The sequence below is a fragment of the Puntigrus tetrazona genome, chromosome 12, assembly GCF_018831695.1.
Source record: "Puntigrus tetrazona isolate hp1 chromosome 12, ASM1883169v1, whole genome shotgun sequence".
Classification (NCBI taxonomy): domain Eukaryota; kingdom Metazoa; phylum Chordata; class Actinopteri; order Cypriniformes; family Cyprinidae; genus Puntigrus; species Puntigrus tetrazona.
This window is the reverse complement of record NC_056710.1, coordinates 9,323,099-9,338,537: the sequence shown is the minus strand read 5'-3', so window position 1 is coordinate 9,338,537 and position 15,439 is coordinate 9,323,099. Positions and strand designations below refer to the sequence as shown.

The 15,439-nt window shown below is 37.4% G+C and overlaps 1 protein-coding gene across 4 annotated transcripts in view; it reads left to right on the top strand.

Moving 5' to 3' along the window:
- The window catches only part of thrab (thyroid hormone receptor alpha b), a 628,197-nt gene that overhangs the window by 601,312 nt on the left and 11,446 nt on the right, over positions 1-15,439 (top strand). For 3 of the 4 annotated variants that reach the window (XM_043253352.1, XM_043253351.1, XM_043253353.1), the window contains 6 exons: positions 5,514-5,575; positions 7,346-7,446; positions 8,496-8,643; positions 9,321-9,526; positions 13,144-13,290; positions 14,343-14,601. In XM_043253352.1, coding sequence (XP_043109287.1) covers positions 5,514-5,575; positions 7,346-7,446; positions 8,496-8,643; positions 9,321-9,526; positions 13,144-13,290; positions 14,343-14,601 — 923 coding nt within the window. Of the gene's footprint in view, positions 1-1,440; positions 2,019-5,513; positions 5,576-7,345; positions 7,447-8,495; positions 8,644-9,320; positions 9,527-13,143; positions 13,291-14,342; positions 14,602-15,439 lie in introns of those variants that run through there. The other variant, XM_043253354.1, reaches the window with a different exon arrangement.

The following is a 15,439-nucleotide window of genomic DNA, read 5'->3' as shown; positions in this document are numbered from 1 at the left end:
TAGGCTACTATTACATTTAAGGACCTTGGGTTCCAAAATGTAGAACACAGGTTTCTGAGAAAGTCTGCCGCATATTCAATCATTTTATTGCAAAATCAGAAAGATTTTTACTGCAAAAATTAGAAGTCCAGATGGTGGGTACATTTAAAACTCTCCATATTGATAATCAAGCAAGCAAAAGCAATTACTATGTTGAACCTGACAAACTTCAAAATATAACATTAATATATAACATCTAAAACTGCATTTCATGACCCCTTTAATACTTAATCTTTGCACGTCTCTGTGTTCTTCACACAATACCTGCAGCATCATCTGATGTCCCAGCACCAATATACAAACTTCACAACACTAACCCTGCAGTTCTCATCTACTGAGAGACATGCAGTGTGGCACTAATGTAAACATTGACTCACATTGGAGGAACAGCTTTAGACAACAGCGCCACCATCCCTCCAGCTACAGTCACGTGAGCTACAGGCTTACTGAGTGTTTATCTCATCTACCCTCTCAAGCAGACATGCCAGCGCTCCCCAGACAAACACATAAAAGTGCGAAAGCACATTTACATACATTTAGCGGCATCCCATCAACTTCTTTTCTTCTCTGCTATTTTGCAAGTGTGCACGTGGCTTTTGTTCTGACATTAGCTGGGAGCTGCCAGATCACATTTAGACAGGGTCTAAAATAAGCTCTCATAAAGCTGGCAGAGAGCACAGAGAAGAGAGACAGAGAGAGGGAGAGAGAGAGGGAAACGGCAAACACACAATGAGGGATTTAGAAGGAAGGAAACGCAAGGTGGAGTGACTCCAAAACTTCTCTTTGCGGCTTGACAGATCCTAAGACTCTCAGCTTCCTGCCACTCAAATCACGCTGCTCTCCGCTACTGATTCTTATAAAGCAAAGCTTTGATTTCAGCACTTCATTTTCTGGGAATAATTAATTCAATCCCCTTACAATTGGATTTACCTGGCATGTCTTTAAAATGTCTTTGCAAACACATGGACAAACACAAAAGTCAGTATTATTTTTTCCCCCATTAAATGGATTCGTCCATTAAATGGATTAAAGGTGACAGATTTACAACTTTCTTTTCATCAGAAAAATCTTGAAAAGTATTTAACAGCACAACTGATAGCAATGAAAAATCTTTCTTGAACACTAAATCAGCATTTTAGAAGAAAGTTTTGACTTTATCTTTTCTCAGAATGCATTTCAACATGTATTAAAAAAGAATAGTTTTAATTTGTCAAACAATTTTTCATAACATGCAGCCTACAAGAGATGTGCGTACAATATATTTCTTTTTAAAATTGCTGTGCATAAAATTCAGTGTGGAGTTTTGAGCTCCCAGACTTCTCCAGCGTTGCGTGATGGGTGCTTTATTCCTCCGAACTCCCTCTTTTTTTTATTTATTTTATTCCCCTGAATTAACCCACTGTCACAAATTGTACTGTGTTTGCCTTGTCGTAGACTAGAGGATGAATGAAACCTCGCTGGATATAAATACACCACAGAGGTACGGAGTAAATAAAGGTGAAAATAACCGGAGGTGACAGAACCAGTTGGCATGTTTATGGGCGCTGGCATATCTCAGGCTCCATCTCTCCTGCTTTATCACACCGCTCACCCAATCTCACCATCTCTGGCTCTTAACCCTGGATTACCGCCCGCGAGAGAGATCACAACACCCAATCACAGACCACGGAAGGGATTAAGAGCGAGAGAGACAATCTCTCACGAGGGATTCTTCGAAAAATTTGTAAAGAACAGTCAGGGGAAATTTAGAGAGTTAGAGAGACAGCGGACAGAGGGGAAAAAAGAGAGGGAGGGTTGCCAAATGACAGCGAGAGAGAGAGAGAGAGAACGCACTTATGCAAGAGAGGCATCAAAGAGAATTCAGTCAGACTGTGTTTATACGGCTCGCTCCGTTGATGTGGTGAAGAGTTATAATCCTGAAGAACAGCGGAGCGTTTCGTCTTCACCATGCACATCCTCCAGTCCCACTGCGTTATCAGGTGAGGCGCTGTATCTCCTACCTGTATCGCTCTGCTAAACCTAGTCGTGCTGTTCTCGTAACGCCGTTAGCAAGGTTCCCGCGATCATGGAAAGATTGCAAATGTTTGAAATGGTTATGTCTAAAGTAGGATAAATTTAGGAAGATTTATAAAATCTTTTAACATTTCTAAATCAGTGCATAAAATCGTTCTAGTTTTGCTAAGATTTAAATGATTTCATCGTCTAGAAATCTGTGCAATCACTATAAATCATATATAAATATATATATATATATATATATATATATATATTGTTATAAATATATAATTATTATGTATATTTTGCTCTTATTATAATTGGTAGTAGTAGTAATTTATTAGTAGTATTATTTGTAGTGTTATCAATAGTAGTTGCAGTAGTATTTTTATTGATGTTATTTTTATCATTTGCCATTTTTATTATTTATTATAACTACTGTTAATATAATGAAACATGAGCATGAATGGAAAACTTCTGAAAAGCCATTACCGATGGTAAAAAGTGTAGAAAACCTGTAACGGGAATCTACTTCAAAACCACCTGGTTCCTGTCTGTGGACGTCTTTTTTTTTTGGAAGAGAACTCAATGTGCAGATTTCCGATCCTTCTGAATCATGTATTCTGCTGCATCTGAGAATTTAATGAGAATCTGTTTTAGTATCACCAGATCGGGCCGATTATGAGCCGTTTGTTCGTCGCTCGGTGCGCAAAACGATAGAGGCTCAGTCCCGGCTCGTATCGCAGTATTACTGTGCAAACTGCAACCTGTCCTCTCAGATGTTACAGCGGTTGTCCTCTGTCCCTTTAATGGGAAAGTTGTGTAGCTTCCATTTGGATCCGGAATAATTGATGTTTCTGCGGAGAGCAAGTGCCAACTTGGCTGTTATTTATTTATTTATTTGATTTACCCCTCCCATCCATTTCTGACTAGGCAGAATCCTCTGAGGTTTCTTTTTATAGTAAGTGTCAGAGTGCTTTTTATTTCTTTATGCCTCTGTCTGCCCATCTTTCTATGGCACGGTACATGTTTATGTTCTCAAGGGATGTTTGCACATTGGGATTAATTGAGTCTTGTATTCAGTATCGATTACTTGAGGCGAAATGCGAAATTTGCAATGCTTTCTTTGTGTTTTCTTTGTGACGAGCAGGTTCTCACGAGGACAGCAGATGATTGACAGAGTTGTATTGGTTGTATTGGTAAAACCATCCACGACAGCAAATCAGAGCGATCGTGACGAAGACGACGGCGACTTTAGAGTGACATTTCCATGCGCCCGAGAGAACGAGAGAGAAAAAAGTCTAGAGGCTTCTGCGTCCTTACTGAACTTTCAGTCAGACATATTAAATGACATTCATAAATGACGTTCCACAGCTGCAGAATCAATACGGCAAATGACAAAAACAATGTGACGAGCGAAAGAACACACAAGCCAGTATTAGACTTTGAACCTTTTATAATTTTTTCCCCATGGCTTTGAACAAAGATGGCCTTCTCTGTGTTTATGTGTGTGACATCGCGATGGCTTAAGGGAGCGCATCACATGAACCTTGTTTTGTGTTCTCTTGGTAATTTCCAGAAGATTGTATCAAATGAGAAAAGGGCAACCTCGAGACGCTAACAAAAAGTACCATTTGGACTCTTAGAATAGCACGTAAATACATAAACTGAGGCTGTATTGCAAAGTACTACAGTATTAATGATACTGTACTGTACAGTTTTTTTTTTTTTTTTTTTTTTTTTTTTTTTTTTTTTTTAAGTATAACAAGCGCTGTTATGTAACTTCAAAGACGTCCACCTCTACAGGTTTTGATGTTTAAATTAATTTCAACATCAAATCCAACTCATGATCAAGCGTATACACTCTTACTGTTATCATGTGGAGTTAAACCAGCCCAACTTTGAGAAATCAAGCTCTCTCTGATGGATATTTAAAGAGGCTAGCATTAGCGTTAGCGACGGAAAAGGTGTTGAAGGGGTGTTGAAAGACTAGCACCGAATGCTAACAGATTTGCCTGCATTGTTTGGACACTCGTTACATAACTCTGATGTCTTTCTTCCAACGTAGAGCTGGGCCGGTCCAGCCCTTTAATCACAGCCAGACTCCACGTACCCGGAGACTGTGGCATTCACACTTATATGTTGCTGGAGGTCGTAGAGTGCCTGTATTGTCCATCTGTATAAGTCGGATCGCCCACTGCAGTCTCATTGGTAGTTGCCGCATTGCATCACTGCTCATTTGCCCTGCTCATCTTTGTTACATCAGCAACTCTCTGTGTCTCTGATTCCGGAAATCGCCGGCTCTCATTGATAATTAATGATGTTCGATCATTTTAGTGCTGAAAGTCTGTGTGAAAGTTTTTGCATTTTCAGCCACAATGAGTGTTCTTACAGCTGGATGACATGATGTTGCCGGTGGGCAAAACTGGACATCAGAAGACATAAAAAAATATATATATTTTAAAAATATGTTCATAACAATGCATTTTGCAGAGATTTTTTATTTTAACAATCTGAAGTATTGTACAATTTTTAACCTCATTTTGTTATTTTTTAATGAAGATTAAAAACTTATATTTTTTTAAAACATAGGTAATAAACCTTTTAAGCCTTTTATTTATTTATTTATTTTATTGTCAAATCATATTTAAAATGATTTCATGATTCTTTATTGTGGTTAAATCATTGTTTGAAAATATTACTATTATTTTTATTGGGAATTGTTAAAATTATGAACAATTAATCATTCATATCAGAGAAGAGGCCTTTTAAAAAAAAAAAAAGCTATATTATTTCAATAATAATTATTAATGCGAGTTATTGGAAATCTGCAGCTTCCAGTTGCTTTGTCGCTATATGCTAAATCACTGAGTTTTTTCTTGTGCTTTTTGGCCTTTTTTATTTTATTTAGGTATGTTCATATAAATTTTTAATGTTTAGATATTTAAAAATGAGTGTATATTAAAACTAATTAATAGGAACAATAGCACATAAGGCAAAAAATGCTGTTCGACTGTACCCCTAAACTCTAAAAACAAAACAAAAAAAACTGTCAAAGGTCAAAATCTTTATTTAAACCCCAAAGTAACACTGTCTTTAAATAAAACATCCACAATGCCTATATTTGTAGTTTCTGGTGTTAAAGTGAAGTCTCATTAAAAAGAGAGAATGGAACGAGCTCGGTCCTTGTGCATTCGGGACATGAACGTGTCAGGAGCACGTGCATCGTAGCTCTGACAGTTGTCTGTATTTGCAATCTTCTTTTTCGTGATCCTCACTCCGTCAAATCAAAATGACAGGGTTGTCATGTAGTTGGAGCACTTGGAGCTGAATGTGTGCTGGTTAAAAATATAAAGTGATACCACAGGGAATTGCAGACATCAAATCAGCACAAAGACTTCCTGTGTGCCATCTTTGTGGAATGTACTAATACCAACCTCTTTCTCTCCGCCTCTCTGCTCGTTTTTTTGTTTTTCCAGGTGGCTCGATGGCCCGAAAAGAAAGAGAAAGAACAGCCAGTGTTCGGTGAAGAGCATGTCTGGTAAGACGTCTCACAGAAGATACGCCTAGAGCCGCAGCAGTAGGCTTATCACTCCTCTGTCCTCCCAGAATGCATTACTGACTGCACATTTCTAAAAAGCGGTCCTAGAGGGAGAGAAGGGTTTTCAGTCGTCCCATGATCCTCCTCATAACAACTCCAGCATGAGCTAGCTCAATAGATTTGTTGTTATGTGATGTTCTAGCGATCCTCCTTTAGGATATCATAACTCATGTTAAGCGATCTCTCTCCCAGGCTAAAGGGCTCTGTAAGAATTAACTTTGCTTGGGGGTAAGGGGTGGTTTTCAGCTGAAGAAGTCACTCACCTCACCTCATCTCTGCTTGGTTGAGGCCCAGCAGGCCTCCACGAGCTGCAATTTTATGCCCGTCTCTCTAACCTTTTAGTTTTCCAATACCGGTGGTGTCGCATTCACTTGGGAAAGAAAGATGCTAAAAGCAGTGGGGTGTAAGATTTGCTGCTGCATGTTAACCTACACTGCTGCTTAGTGTTATATTTTTTTATAAAGGGTACGTTGTTAAAAAGAATGATAGCTTAACACAAGTCTATAAAAGGCATCCCAATAAAAACGTAATACTTTACATTACTTTTAAATAGTCTGAAGTTTTGTTTGGCCCCATTTTTGCACCACCTGCTGGTAACTTTTGCAGATGTTGAGGAAACATTTTTCATTTTCTTTTCATCTATTTTAGTTTTCAGAATGGATTATCTTGAAGAAAAATAGCTAGTATTTTAGCTTTGTAAAAACTGGAACTTTTTTTCTTTTTGACAAAATAAAGTAACCTTTCCTGTACTGATCTAAAAACAGATGTGAATGAAAAATGTATTCAGAGTTTTACTCAATAAAACACTTGCATTGCCCTTAAACCCTACAAATCACATACATTTATTTTAGTTTAGTTTTATTGTTTTTTACAGTAGTTCATGGGCTATTTTTGAAAGGTTTGTGGTCTGTTTTATCTAGCAAAGATTCGTTCATCTGATCAACAATGCTAGTAAAGACATTTATATGGTTACAAAATATTACTATTTCAATACAATGCTGTGTTTAAATAATAATAATAATAATAATGAAAAGAATTCACCATTTGACCAAAATATTTCAACTGAGCTGTTGAAAACATTAGTAACACCATATTAGTAAGTTGGAGATTTCTGAATTAACAAAATTTTAAATTATAGTAATATTTCACAATAATAATCTCTTCTTCTATTATAAATATACTGTCATGTAGAGTATTCAAAATGTATTTAGTTAACTCCAACTTGGTTGTGTATACAGTATTTACTGAAATAGTGGGCAGTGGACCGTTTCTCCTTCCTGAATGCAATAGCATGTATTGCAATTAATAATTTGTTTATTGTCTATGAAAGGGCTTCGCAAAATCTGCATGAAGGCAGTTAACTAGTTTAAGACGAGAGACCTTAAACGCTGTAAAGCGACACTCTGACTCACTCTGGCCTCTGTAGGGCTTTAACGAGTCAAGATTAACAAGACTTAAAGAGGTATTCAGACAGGTCTGAAGTGCGTATTGCAACTCTAAACTAAATTTGATATCACGTTTTCTAACATTTTCCCAGTTTCTGCCCCCAAACATTATTAATCGCTTGAGTTAATATACGGACATTGTCTGTAATTATGAAAAGCTTCTATGCAAATGAAGATAGGAGCTTTTTATGTTTAATGTTTATTGCTGATATCTGTACTTGTTTGTTGCTATTAGTTAACATTAGATGTATTTTGTGTATGGTAGGGTACATCCCCAGCTATCTGGAGAAGGATGAGCCGTGTGTGGTGTGTGGAGACAAAGCTACCGGTTATCACTACCGCTGCATCACCTGCGAGGGCTGTAAGGTACGACATCTCTACTGTGTCTTGTTCACAGTGTTAACAGACACCTCGGCCCCACACATATATAAACAGACTAGACTGTCACCTCGCGTAGACTTATGGTGTGGCGCGGGTCTGATCTGTTCAACAAAACATCCTGTTGTCATTTGTGAAACTTATACTCCTATCATTCTCAATCCTGTCAAATCACAAGCCTAAGAACAGCGCCAACCATCTTATCCACTGTCTGTCTCTCTACATGAAGAGAGCGAATTGTGAGTGACAACTGTGCTGTGCAAGTCTTTGACTGGGGCTCCTGCCTAAACAGGCTGATTTGAAGAGCTCTCGAGAGTTAGCAGGTTCCATCGCTGCAATAAAAGGGGGCCAGAAAGGTTACATTTTCTGATCAGACTTTTGTCAGCAATAGCGCTGGGCAATGATAAATTGCAGTTAATCGCATCATATAATACAATTTGCATGTATACTTATTTTAATAAAAATGTATATGATATATAAATATATTTAATATATAAACATAAAGCATTTTTGTAAATATATACAATAATTGGTGTGTATTCATATGTACATAATAAACACACACACACACACACACACATATATATATATATATATATATACTTTCATTTTGTATGCACTTTTATTTTGTATGCAATGGATATGCATCTTATATTGCTCCTTTACTAATGGATATGCATATTTTATAGTTGCTCTGTTTGGGGTTTAGGAATTTTCTAGAAATGCATTAAAAGCCTGTTAGTTTTTGCTCTTGTATTGAATGATTGCTAAAATAAATGTTAGCATTTTTAACAACTCTACTTGTTTTTAATTTCCTAAATAAGAGCATGCTCTAAAAAGCATATTATTACCAATTAATGCAAAAAATGTTCTTAATTTAAGTATTTTTTGGATTAAATAAATTAATAATATTTCTTACATTATTGGCAAATTTTCTTCTTTTGTGCGATTATGAAGGTCTGCGCTTAAAACAAAGTTGTTTATCATACACAGGGTTGCTTTTCTAATAAATAATTTGGATATTTTTCTTTTCTCAGGGCTTCTTCAGGCGCACCATCCAGAAGAACCTCCACCCCTCTTACTCCTGTAAGTACGATGGCTGCTGCATCATTGACAAGATCACCCGCAACCAGTGCCAGCTGTGTCGCTTCAAGAAGTGCATCGCCGTGGGCATGGCCATGGACCGTGAGTGACCTCCCACCACGCTCACGCAAATAACATGCAAAATCACCAAACATGCAAAACCGCACACAGAAAATCAAAACGCACAAGGGGACCTGTACGTCTGTTCACTCATCTTCAGCAGTGTTCTTATATTTCTAAATCAATGTTATTAGTAATTAAATATTACTAAATTAGAAAATAACTGAAAACAGAAGCGTCTCCACCAGACGCTTGGACCTCACCGTACTGGATCACGAACGCAGTCCTGCTGCTTACATATACAAATGCATGCTGACAGCGAATGTACATTAATCTTATGCAAACTGAAGTGCTCATTCTGGGGTTTCCCTTACATATGTCCATATGCCTCACATATGTACAGCACATGTTCAACCCAGACCACATTTCTTTTTCCTCTGTCACTCCCTCTCTCTCCCTCTGTTCTATAATGTTTTATGGATGTCTCGTTTCTACTTTGATCTTTCCCGGATGCTCTTACTCGCTCTGTCACTGCCATTCTGCACCTCAGAATCATTTCGTTATTCAGTGTTTGTCTTGTTTTCCGGGAAAAAATGTCTAAACATCTATAAAGTGAAATGTAAATAGAAAAGCCACTTATATGACGATAACTAAAATCGATCTGTTGATTCATGCATCACTCGGCTGGAAGAATGAACCCATTTTTCTCCTTGGTGTAGTGGTTCTGGATGACTCCAAACGGGTTGCGAAGCGGCGCTTGATCGAGGAGAATCGTGAGAAGCGGAAGAAGGAGGAGATGGTTAAATCCCTGAAGAATCGGCCAGAACCAACCAGCTCTGAGTGGGAGCTGATCCGTATGGTGACAGAAGCTCACCGTCACACCAATGCACAGGGCTCTCACTGGAAACAGAAACGCAAGTTCCTGGTAAGCAAGAACATGAAATTCTTTGTTCGGACAAACGTGTTTGACTACTTGGGACAACATTTGGGGTAATTTTGTGGGTCTGGCAAGGGTTTTTATGTAGTTTAAAGAAAATACTTTTTTTTTTAGTATCTGAAACTCAAAGCCTTCGTGAACTGGAAAATGTGGAGTTTCATCTTTGTACAGTGAGAGGTCTCCAGAATGTGTCTGTAAAGTTTTAGCTCAAAACACCCCACAAATCATATATTACATCATTTTGAAAATGCCTATTTTGAGTGGAAGCCGAAACACTTTTCGTGCATATCTCTTTATATGCTAATGAGTTGCTGGTCCACATCCCCTTTTTTAGAATAGAACTGTGCCAGATACTCTGCTAAACGTGTTTTTTTTTAATTACTAATTTAAAATTAATTAAACTTCAAATTTTCTGGTTTTTGGAGCGCACATATCCAAAGCTGTCAAACTGCACGTGACTACTTAAGATCGGTTATCTTTCATGTCTTATTGCGCTTAAACTCAAATACACATAAGTTTATGTTAAAAAATACACAGGTTATGAAAACACAGCTGTTAAACCCTAAATTTAAACTTTACAACCCAGAAAGTATTAGAAATATATAATAGCTTGAAAACAGTAGTTTCTAAATTTCAAGGAAAAACAAATATTTAGGTAGAATGTAGAAAACGCGTGTCTGCCTGCTACATTTTATTTTCAGTTTAGCCCATCACCATGGCCTTTTCTGTCAGTACAGATTAGCATTTGTTTACACAGCTTGCTAATCAATGTAATGAGTGACAATACCAGCCTGCACATATCAGTTGTGACCGGGCAACAGCGAGCGTTAAAGCAACTGTTAGTGACGGGTATAACAGGAATGCAGCGTTGCCATGCAGGGCCTTTGTACAAGCGCCTCTGTTTATGAAGAAGGAAGGAAAAAGAGTTTAGACAGTATTATCGGTCATTCGCTCAGACAATATACCACCCACTGTGAATAATGGCAGGATAAAGGAAGAGAAAATGGATTAAAAGAGACACAGGCTATGGATATCTGAAAGACTTGTTGATATTTAATGGAAAGAAAATAAATAAATCTGTTGGAATTTTCTCACACTCATATCTTTCCAAACGTTTTTCTTCTTTGCAGTCTTTGTTTGTTTATTTTTTGGGTTTTTTTATGAGGTCTAGTGATGATTTACTTTCATTGTAAGAACAAAATCAATTCTTTTAAGAACCAGAAAGGCATAAGTGACATTTCTCTCAAAGTGTCAAAACTAAAATTTTATATATATATATATATATATATATATATATATATATATATATATATATATATCCATTTCACTCAAAATGTCACTTATACCCTTCTGGTTCTTACAATCACAATATCCCAGCAGAAGGGCTGATTTGGATATTCTCCATTGTAGAACCGAAGGTGGTTTTCTGAGCCCACCAAACACCAGCCGCTTCCCAGCGTTTTCGAGCACTATCAAAGCCCTGGCGCACACCAATCTAAACATTCGGCTTGCGCTAGACCCTGTGACGATCAGCCACAGGGGACAGAGAAACCACTTCCCCTGTCGGCTGAGAACTCCTATAAAACGGCCCATAAAGAATTCAGCCTATATAACCTTTACTACTAAGATATGCCTCCTATAACAGTGCAAGGCCGAGACCCCGAATGACCCCGATAAACTGCAGCCTCTTTTTCACCATGGGAACACTCATTCCATCCTGTCGGTAGTCCAACTGGGCTGTCTTAAGATCTCTGTAGTGAGAAAGCGCAGTGCCAAGTTCTCAGCAGTGAGAAGGCCAGGGTGGACCAGCAGAGGGGATAGTTTACACTAGGGTCTTACAGGCAAAGGCTGCTTTGGGACATATCCAGCACTACCCCCACCTCCTGAAGGAAGGAGACACACACACACACTCACACTTTGGTTCATGCTTGTTAAAACTTACACAAATACACCAGTGCGGCACAGTTAAAACAGTTCTTTTTCGTCTGAGACAGCGCATGTAAACACAAACACACAAATCTTAAACGGCCGGCAGAAGTTCCTCAGAGGCACTTTTCCGAAACAGATTCCTTTGTGTTTTATATGCTCTGTGCTGTCTGCGTTTTAATTTCTGATCTGTATACTTTACATGAAGGCTTCCTATCAGCTATTGGGTGAATTTAGGTTATATTAATGGGTGTAACTATTCAACCAGCTTGTCTGTACCAGATGAAGTGTCCTGAACCTTTTGCTCTCGCTGCCTCAGAATGAAACAGAATAGCGTTTGTTTGTAGGCCAGCACTGTACTTTTTTTCAGCAGTCTTGTCTTGATTTCATTGCCTTTGTTTATTGCTGTCTGTCTCTTTTATCAGAAACAAAGAAATCAATGTTATTGCACAGTTTGAAGTCTTTAGGGACTGTCGCATTTGTGCCGCAAGGGGTGACGTCCACCACATGGACATGTTTTAAAATGTAATTTTTTTTAGATTGGATTGATGCTAGTTGTACAGAATTACTTCTGTAAGAAGTCATGGATAGATTCATGTTATGTTGTTTGTTTTTTTATTTACCATTTTGATAAATACAAATATATTAAATTCTAGTAATATGTAGTAATAGTCTTATGCTGCATATATATATATATATATATATATATATATATATATATATGGAACAATGGAACAAGATAATTCAGGAATGAATTAAACGACTCAATTTATGAATAGGCTATTAATTCATTGGTTTACACAATTTGTTCAAAATACAGATTAATTCAGAAACAAATTGCATTTGTATTGCTCAGCGATATATAGCAATTCTGCTGTGTCTTTAAGGGTAATATTTTCTTAGAAAATAGAGTAAAAATAAGACTGCATTTTGTTTAAAATATGACACAATATGAACTTATTATTTATTGAACTGCTATGTAAAATCACATTTACACTCACGGTATGCAGCTTATGTGATATCACTTATAATGAGATATTAATATGAGACAAAAACTCTATACAAGGCTATTTTTGCCCCAATATCTTGAATTCTAGGACATAACTGCCTTTATGGAGTTGTTACCCTGCATCATATCTGTCAACAGTCTTTCACTGTTTTTTTTAGGTGTGTTATTTTTTCATAACTAATTAATGAAGTTAACGTGTTAAACTGACAGCCCTAATATATATTATTTTTAGTTGACTGCAGCAGAAACGGACTGCAGATATGCCGTCCATGAGTCAAAGCCATGTCTCGAATTCAAAAAATACATATGCGGTGGCCAACGTGTAATGCTGTAATTGCAGCTCTGCCTCTTGAGTACTTATAATTACCTCTATTCTGACTCATGTTACATGCCTGTTACTGCATACATAGAATGTAGCTCCAGATGCCAGGGCTACTTGGCCGTTTGTCCAGAGTTTTTACATGGCTGACCTCTAATCCACCCTGAGGAAACTAAACGCTGTGGTTTTCCAAGGCTATCAGCCTGCATAACTGGAAAGCCAGACCTCACACATGCGTCTCGTTCGGTGTATCTGTACATCCATTCCAATAGTCTTCAGTGGAAACACATTGTTGCTTGTTTTAAAAGCCCAAAGTTACAGTCACACTTAACTCTCTGTCTTTGTCTGCAGCCGGAGGACATCGGACAGTCTCCGGTGGCCCCTACATCAGATGGGGACAAAGTGGATTTGGAGGCCTTCAGCGAGTTTACTAAGATCATCACCCCAGCCATCACACGTGTCGTTGACTTTGCCAAAAAACTGCCCATGTTTTCGGAGGTAAGTGTGCAATTAGGATATGCTTTTGTTATTTTTCCTTATTTTACACCCTATTGGAGGTGTTTTGTTTTGTAGTAATTAGCTTGTCAAATTACGCTATGTAATTAGAGTATATTAGTGTCCATTGGCCTAATTAGCAGAAAATATGCTGCGGTCCTTCTCAGATTTGTGTTATTTTTAATAGTTGCCAAATTATTCAGCTAAAAACATGTTTTTCTGGAATATGTCAGCGTGGGTGGGTTTGTATGTATGTGCTAGCTATCATGTTAGGATGAATTGTACAGTTGTGGCTTTGGTGAATGTGTGTGTGATATTGCCACATTACATCAGTCATAGCTATAGTGGCATTCTCTCCATATTCAGCATTCACCAACTCTCCTTCAACCGCAAGTGTGAACATTCTTGCATAGTAGACTACACAACACCCTTATGGCAACAAATTTATTATTGTCTACACCATAAATTCACCATGCCATACACGCATACCCACAGCCTCTCATTTGAGCGCTATGCCTGCTGCATTTTCCATGTTTTGGAATAAGCACCCAGACAGACTAATACAAAAACATAATACTGAACGGTACTTTACTTTTTGTTGCTTTTGTAAATGATGTGAAACGTTTTATATGTCAATGTAAATACTACTTCAGCCTTCTGATTTTTTTTCCCCTCTCCTCGGTTCCTTTTTGTGTTTGGGTCATCATTCTTTGCCAGTACATAATTATGGCTGTCAAAGTTAACACATTAATACATGCATTTAAGTATTCCTGTAAGACACTGTAATTTTTTAAATGCATTTATACAATGTGACATAATAACTTCTTCATGCTGTGTTGTGTAAATATAAAATTGGTCAAAAATGCAAAAAATATAATATTTTAAGATAATATTTTATATCACCTACTATTAAAATACACAATTTGTTGTTATTGTGTCATTGCATTGTTTAATAATAATAATTTACTAGTAATGTAGTAATGTGTGTGTGTGTGTGTATATATATATATATATATATATAGCACGTATTATCATGTGATTTCTAATTTCTGTAGCTGCCTTGTGAGGATCAGATCATCTTGCTGAAGGGCTGCTGTATGGAGATTATGTCCCTACGTGCTGCAGTTCGGTATGACCCAGAAAGCGAGACCTTGACCCTAAGCGGAGAGATGGCTGTCAAACGAGAGCAGCTAAAGAATGGAGGGCTGGGTGTTGTGTCTGATGCCATCTTTGACCTAGGCAAGAGTTTGGCACAGTTCAACCTGGATGACACAGAAGTGGCCCTGCTGCAGGCCGTACTGCTTATGAGCTCAGGTGAGAGAGGAAACATTACGGTAACATTACAGTAAAGAAAGAAAATTCTCAAAACTGGAAACAGCTGTAGGGATTTAAGAGGTCTGTTAAGTTCAGTTTCTAAAGCTAGTGTGCTGCCTCACTGTCTGCTGCCTACATAGGCAGCTGCCTTCTATTGTAGCATACTAACCTGAAATAGAACGTATATGTAGGCATCAAGTCTGTTAATAATAACTACATGACATAAACAGCACTCCTCAGATGAATAAGAATCCAGGGAACCCCAGCAGAGCAACAGCTGGGTTCTGGAAATTTACATTTAAGCATTTATCAAACACTTTTATCCAAAGCGACTTGAAAAAGGGGAACAAAGGCAAATAGTTGAGGATCAAAGCAAGAGAAATCGCTTTGTTGAGCTGCATAAAGGTTAAAACAAGCCACCTGGATGCAATCATATAGTTGTAGAACCTGTATAAAATGTGGTTCTACATAGATGTTTTGTTTTGTAAGATCATGTATACTTGATAAATGAAAGTATTTGTTTGGATCTTTTTTTAGTTGACAAAATAGAGCGATTTTGACAGCATTATGTCTGAAAAGTATGCACTTACTTTGTTGTGTGGGGCTGTTGTTGGGGTTTTTTCAAATATTATTTAAAAATATTGAATACTTTGTATCTGTACTGTTCATTTGATGCCCGGGAATGTTGATGATTAACTCTTTTCCCACCATTTTTGTAACCACCACTAGCTATTATAGCTTCAAGCTTTTGATTTTTTTTTTTCCATAAAGACTTTAATATTGGTAGGTTTCATTAAAAAAAGCAACATTTTAAGAAAAAAGTTATCAAATACTACAT